The sequence below is a fragment of the Cibotium barometz genome, chromosome 22, assembly GCF_041138505.1.
Source record: "Cibotium barometz isolate CiBa-2024 chromosome 22, ASM4113850v1, whole genome shotgun sequence".
Lineage (NCBI taxonomy): Eukaryota > Viridiplantae > Streptophyta > Polypodiopsida > Cyatheales > Cibotiaceae > Cibotium > Cibotium barometz.
The window spans coordinates 44,267,351-44,275,152 of NC_141067.1; the positions used below are offsets into that span (position 1 = coordinate 44,267,351).

Here is a 7,802-nt window from a genome sequence, read left to right on the forward strand (position 1 = left end):
TCTTTTTTTTTTTTAATAGAAATCTTTGAATTTCGAAGTTCCAACGCTGGTTGCAAAAGTCCGTCGGCTGAACGACCTATGCGGTGGCGTTGACTGAGCAAAGTTATGAGGTTACGCGGCTCCGTCTACAGTGTTGCAGTGTTATTGGCCGACAAGACCAGTAGGAGCGAAAGGAACGAGAAGAGAGAGTGCGATGCTGCGTACTCCCCTCTCGCACGTAGACTGTGCGATGCTGCTTACTCCCCTCTCGCACGTAGACTGTGCGCCTTTACGACTATTGGCCTGGTTGCCGGTTTTTATGTTTCTGGCGTCGAACGCCTATATGTCGGCTTGGCAGCTTGCTTAAGCGCGGACATTTCGAGCCGGTTATTCCGTAGCGTGTAGCGCTCAGATGATAAGAACATTGGGGTGCTGCTAGTCGTCAAGCTTTATGGCAGCCATGGCTACACAACCTTCTTCCCAAAAGCAAGGTGCTGAGAGCTCACGTTTCTCCACCCAACACCACCTTCTAAGTTTGGACTCTCTCTCTTTTAATAGCCTTATGCCCTTTCCATGTGCCTAGTCACTTTTACTAGTGCCCAGCCACCCTTGAATCCGTTACCGGTCTTATTGGCTCTCCTAAACCCTGCCCGTGCCTTGTCCGGACGGTTGAGCTCTCTAGACTCCCAATACCATTATCGTGACATCGGCATCTAAGCCGGGGTTCCCACCAAAGACATGTGCACCAATGGCTTCTCCTCATAATGGGGGTCTTTATAAATGTAAGATACATGCTGAGAGGAGGGCATTGAGTGTATACTAACATTTGTCTCTCCTCTCTCTTTGCACTCTTATCTTGTCTACATTGTGCTATTCATCGTCAACAACAAAGGGCTAAAAGTATTTATCAAAGTATAATCCTTGTCTTGAAGCTTCCACATGTTACAGCTGTGATGGTGAAGTGATGGCGACACGCAAAGAAGACAAACGGGTTGTCCACAGGGATGAACAGATAATCATTCCCAACTGCCGCATGAAATAGGAATACATGTTTTATGGGACCATACCAACTTAAGGATATCTTTTTGGAACTGCAATGTTCCTTTATGGTCGAAGCTATTGCACAGAGACGCTTGCTACATTCCACCAACAAAGACATCCAGCTATGCCCAAGGTCCTTGCGAGAGGAGCAATCAAGATAATCAATCATTAATTAATGAAAGAGTCAAGTGTAAAGAGAATTTGTGAGAATCCATGCTTGTTTTTTCATTCGCATTGCCTCTACCTTCTTTGCATCCTCCTGCATGTCAGCATCTGCATAGATGTTCCACATACAAACATAAACTGCAGATTCATTTTCTTCTAATAGCACTGCCTGCTCAAAGGCATGTCTTCCAAGCTCCACATTGCCCCACTTTCGACAAGCACCCAACACATTAAGCCACATCGCAATATTGGGATGGAAAGGTGTTTCCATCATCATTGCTACCGCCCGGTCTAATTGGCCTGCACGGCCAAAAAGATCAATCATGCACGTGTGGTGCTCAAGAGTTGGAATGATGCCATAGTCTTCACTCATAACCTCAAAGTATGTCTGGCCCATATCTAACAGACCTGCGTGACTGCAAGCATTAAGAACACTGACGAATGTGACTGGATTCGGCTTAATGCCTTCTCCTCTCATTCTTTCAAAGATACGGAGAACATTTGCAATTTCTCCAAGCTGGGCATATCCTGTGATCAGTGCAGTCCATGAGACTATGTTTCGAACCGGAAGCATCTCGAGCACTTCCTGCGCTTTTGCTAGCATGCCACATTTGGCATACATATCCACCAAGGCATTACCAACAAGTTGGTTTGTTTTTAAAAGCCCTTTTTGTTCAGCATTAAAATGTATTTCTTTGCCCTTCTCCATGGCTCCGACACTGCCACAGGCTTTCAAGCTGCAAGCGAATGTGGCAGCATCTGGAGAGACACCCTGGAGTTGCATCTGTTCAAAACAGTTCAGGGCTTCCTCACCACCTTCATGTTGCGCATATCCTGCAATCAGTGCATTCCATGAGACTAAATCACGAACCGGAAGGTTGTCAAACACTTCTTGTGCTTTTGCTAGCATGCCACACTTGGCATACATATCAATCAATGCATTGCCAACAATTTGGCTTGTTCTTAATAATCCTTTTTGTTCAATGTCAGCATGTATTTTTCTGCCCTTCTCTGTGTCTCCAATGCTGCTGCAGGCTTTCAAGCTGCAAGCGAAGGTGACAGCATTTGGAGAGACACCCTGGAGTTCCATCTGTTCAAAACACTTTACTGCTTCCTCGCCACGTTTCAGTTGCACGTATCCTGAAATCAGTGCATTCCATGAGACTACATCCTGCATGGGAAGCTTGTCAAACACTTCCTGTGCTTTTGCTAGCATGCCGCATTTGGCATACATGTCGACCAGCGCGTTGCCAACAAATTGGTTTGTTTTCAACAACCCTTTTCTGGAAACTTCAGCATGTATTTCTCTGCCCTTGTCTATGGCTCCAATGCTGCTGCAGGCTTTCAAGCTGCAAGCGAATGTGACAGAATTTGGAGAGACACCCTGGAGTTGCATCTGTTCAAAACAGTTTAGTGCTTCCTCTCCGAGCTCTTGTTGTGCATACCCTGCAATCAGAGCATTCCATGAGACTACATTTGGGAGCGGAAGCATGTCAAACACTTCTTGTGCTTTTGCAAGTGAGCCACATTTGGCATACATATCAACCAAGCTAGTGCCAACAAAGAGATTACTTTTCAACAACCCCTTTCTGACAATCTGATCGTGTATTTCATGGCCTGTCTCCAAATCTTTCAGCTTAGTACAAGCCTTCAATAAGGCAACAAAAGTGTACCCACTTGGAAGCAGAGAACCCTCCTGCATTTTTTGGTAGAGGGTGAGAGCATGCCTGGGGTCTCCAGAATTGATGTAGCCATTGATAAGAGAATTCCAGGTACACTCACTCCTGGACACCAACTTGCCAAAGACCTTCTGAGCATTGCACATGCATCCAGCTTCAACCAAAATGGGGACTAGGTAGTTCCCGAGTGGTGTACGAGCGTCCAGCCCAGTTTTGAGTAAGTGGGCGTGCAAGCGGAGAGCATAGGCGGCTAGGTTTCTCTCTTTTGTGCACTTGCGCGCGATGTCTCCAAGGTTCTCAATGGAAGGCTGGGGCAACATTCCTCCTTCCAAAGGGGCGAGGGCATCGTCTAAGAAGCTAAGAGACTCCCAGCCACTACCGCTACTGTTGTTGTTGTGGTGGATGCAGTTCTTGGGCTCTTGCTGCAGTCTATGCTGATGCGGTTCTTCTTCCGTTCTGCCCAGCATCTCTTCAACGAAGCCATCCATCCACAGCGACTCCTTGCGGCTGGATTTGTGTAACAAGCATGTCGGAGTCGCTGACCGTAAGCCTGGATTTGTGTAGAAAACATGTCGATCGTCTGCTCAGCCTCCGCTTCGTTCTGCCGTTGCATCGCGCACACTTCTTCTACGGAATCGAACAAGGGCCGAACCCGCGAGAACCCTCTCCGTATTAGACCTCTAGCAAAAAGAAGAGCTCCATTTGGTTTAATTAGCTCCATAATCAACACTTAACAGAGTATTCGTACTTTAACACATAAATATCCATAGCAATTCTCCCTTCATAATCTTCATATCATTAGCATCAAAAGTAACAAATTTTAATTAGAGTAGGTGTAAAGAAAAGGGCAAAGTAAAAATTAGCTCAAAGAAAAAGATTGACACATCTGCTACAAACTTTCATAACTCCCTCTGTAATTCATGTGCATCGTCGTACTACTTACGTTCGATTCATAGATCATATTTTCTTCTTATTTGAAGAAACACTTTGTAAGTTATAGTAGGAGAGTACTTTCCCTTATAGTATGTACTCTTCTCTCTTTATATTAATGGTTATAGAGATGAGATTAAGATAGAAGAAAATTCAATCATCTATCTCTCTCTTGTGTCTTGCTATCTCTTGTGTGTGTGTGTTTGCTTGCAAGGAACTCAAGCTCTCTCTTTCCCCCATATTCTCTAGCAGCAAGAGGCAAGAACAAGGCAAGCAAGGAAGTGGTATATAGGTAAGGGTATTTCCATCTCTTTCCCTCTTTAATTTTGGAGCAACACCTTTGGTAGCTATGAGAGCTACCGGTAGAAAGGAAAGTCATTGTGTCAAATTGAGGCATCCTCCTCGGTGAAGGAAGAAGAGCAAATTGTGTATAATTAACTATGTTAACTGACTAGAGAAAAACTAAGTATAAATGATTACTTGATAAAGCTAAAAAGCACGAGCTGTATAATGTGACCAAAGGAAAACTGAGTATAAATGATTACTTGATAAAGCTAAAAAGCACGAGCTGTATAATGTGACCAAAGGAAAACTCAGTATAAACGATTACTCAATGAAGGTTAAAGGGCTTGTAATGCCCTTACTTCTATTGGATCCCATGATGATATGATTTCAGTGACCTTGGATAGTCTTGGCAAGGAATATAGCTAGTTGTGGATCTCTCCATTAAAGTGAGAACTTTCATGATTTCCAGGAATTGATTGCTCTTCTCATCCATGAGGAGATGAATATTTCATCCTCTGGAAATTCAAATGAGTAGGCCTTCTACTAAAAAACGGGCAGAGAGAGATCTAGAGACCTTCTACACAGATATAGGTAGAGGGAGATCTAGAGGCCGAGGTAAAGGCTATTTTGGAAACAGAAATCATGGACAGCAATAACAACAGGAGTCAAATGTACAAACAGGTGGAAGAGGCCACTCTAGAGGCAGGGGAAGCCAAAGAGGCCAAGGTGGTTGGCAAAGAAATAAAAGTACAAGTGATGCGGACATTGATTATCTATCTGCGTGATAGCTTCCGCACTAATGCCACCAGCACGATTGGTAAGATTATGGTTGTTATACCCGTGAGTGGACAACAGGTTGTGTAACAGACACCTTGGAGGAGTACTAGAGTTATGGCAGAGCTATAACACTAGCTCATGTGGCCGAGTTCACACTATAAGCTAATCTTTTAAGTTATAGTAGGAGAGTACTATCCCTTATAGTATGTACTCTTATCTCTTTATGTTAATGTTTGTAGAGAAGAGAAGAAGATAGAAGAAAATTCAGTCATCCATCTATCTCTTGTGTCTTGCTCTGTCTTGTGTGTGTGTGTGTGTGTTTACTTTACAAAGAACTCAAGCTCTCCCTCTCTCCCGCATTCTCTGTATGCTAATCGATGAAAGAACTTAGGGGGCAGGTAAGAAACAAATTCAAAGAGGAGAAAAAGGATTTTTGAAAAGAAGGACTATGGATGGAAAAGCAAGAATAAGAATTTAGGAATGTAATCTTTTGTTGAGACTTACTAAGGTGGAAGCTATGCAATTTCAAAAGTCACCGTTGGAAGGAATGAGTTTTTTGGAAAAACATGGGCTATGTATGATTTGCTTACTTTGGCATGTCATGTCACCAATTTCAGTTTTATGATATAGGCTTTACATATGCAAAGAGAGCTAGCTAAAATGGTTTTAAAAAACTAGTGGCAATTTGGCATGCTATCGAATATGGTGTTGTGGATTAACAAACCCAATCAGTCTTTGACAAGTTTGTGGGCCTTTTGTAAGGATGTCACATGGAAAAAGAAGCAATGCAAATAAACAAGCCCGATCACTCTTTTACAAGTTTGTGGCCCTTTTGTAAGGAAGTAGCATGGAAAAAGAAGCAATGACAAAAAATCCTACATATATCAATTGGATATTTTTAATAATTACATTCATTTTATGATAAATGAAGCTATAAAAGTCATTAATGATCAATGTTTAAAGACAACACTAGCTCCTGAAGTGTGGAGGGCCTTTAATTAATTGCTTTTGTTATAATTTAGCAAAACTAGAAATAGTTATGGAGCATGGTTGTGAATGTGTTCGAGAAATTGTAATGCAACAGTACACATGTGTTTAACAAAATTAAATGTTGCTAATTTCTTCTTTCCTTTTATTTATTAGAAACTCAAGAATTGTAATTTTTAATAAACACTTGGTTATATATATGCTTAGAATATAATTTTGATGCTTTTGAATAATAATATCATATACACTCTAAGATATTATAGTTGGGTGGGGTGTTCACATATGACTATCAACATGATTAAAGGCACTTACATCATCCACTTAGACCACAAGCAGAACTCGAGAACTTAGCACCACACTATGGCCAGACTAAAATGCCCACCCCCCACACCCCTTCCTTTGAATTTATGTCATATTACCAAAAAGGAGAACCTATATATGACAAGCTTTTGGGTAATTTTCTATTCCCACACATGGGATAGGCCTGATTATCTAGATTATAAAGTACAACGTTCTAAAAGATGCCACATACCATAGAATTCCATAAAGTGTAGAATGCATGTCTTCAATCTCCAACCTCTCACAAGGTTTTGTCGAGGTTCGGGTGGCGACATTAGTAATGATCTCCAAAACTGTACCAAAACTAGGATACACCTATGTATGAAACACTAGCAAGTACATTATGTACATCAGCACGTTGTGTGGAGATAGCAAAGGTACGATAGGTATTATAGGTACAAATGGTACAGTAACAATAGTATGCAATAAGGGTAAAGAGAATGCGGGTGAGAGGGAGAGCTTAAGTTCCTTGAAACAAGCAAACACACACACACATAAGAGAGAGTAAGACACAAGAGATATATGGATGGCTAATTTTTCTTCTATCTTGTTTTCTTTTCTACAACCATTAATATAAAGAGATAAGAGTAAGACACAAGAGATAAGAGATAAGAGTAAGACACAAGAGATATATGGATGGCTAAATTTTATTCTATCTTCTTCTCTTTTCTACAACCATTAACATAAAGAGATAAGAGTACATACTATAAGGGAATGTACTCTCCTACTATAACTTATAATAGTGTGAACCCGACTATATGGGCTGGTGCTCTAACTCTAGTACTCCAAATATGATTTCCACATAGCCTGTCTTACCACTGTTAACCATAATCCCACCAAGTATTCCGATGGCATAAGTGCGGATGCTATCACCCAAGTGGGTCATCAATGTCTGCAACACTAGTTGATCTCAATATCTCAACACTCTCCCTTGAGCTCAACTTTATACTTGAGAATCTGTCTAGCCACATCCAAGTGTGGCTTCTTAGGGGGCCTACATAAACTAACTCACAAGTCCAACATCATATCTCAAGTTTGGCTTAATAATGGTCATGTAGATCAAGCTACCCACACTATGCGCATGTACATTAGTGGGATCCTCCAAAAGATCACTTGTATCTATGAAAATCTTTGTGTTTTGCTCTATGGCATTGAAATAGGCTTATAGCCTATCATACCATACTTGGACAACATGTCTAAGCCATACTGCCTCTGTAACAATAAAATGTCATGAGGTGATTTCACCACCTCTATGCCTAAGAAATACCGCAACTCACATAAATCCTTCATCTCAAACTTCTACTTTAAAGACCTCTTGACATCATGTATATCAACATCACTATTACCACATTGATAATCAAGTCATCCACATAAATTACTAATTTAGCATGATCCATCCATTTATCTTTTTCACATAAAGTGTTTTCACATAAAGTGAAAAATATACATTGGATATCTGAGATCAATGGTAATAGGATACTCTTCGATCTTGTTTAATCATGGTTTGGGTGCTTTAAGCCATACAGGCTCTATGTAACCTACACATAAATTTGGGTGTGTATCATTCTCATACCTCGGTGGCTACATCATACTTCTTCTTGCAACATGTAAGAAAGCATT

At 41.2% G+C, this 7,802-nt stretch overlaps 1 protein-coding gene across 1 annotated transcript; it reads right to left on the reverse strand.

Moving 5' to 3' along the window:
* Positions 1-882: 882 nt before the first annotated feature.
* Positions 883-3,559, reverse strand: LOC147626645 (pentatricopeptide repeat-containing protein At1g06140, mitochondrial-like). The gene is made up of 2 exons (XM_086816715.1): positions 2,758-3,559; positions 883-2,631 (listed from the first exon to the last, which is right to left on the reverse strand). Exons 1-2 carry the CDS (start codon positions 3,350-3,352, stop codon positions 1,205-1,207), a joined length of 2,022 nt encoding a protein of 673 aa, XP_086672841.1. The 5' UTR covers positions 3,353-3,559; the 3' UTR covers positions 883-1,204.
* Positions 3,560-7,802: the final 4,243 nt, after the last annotated feature.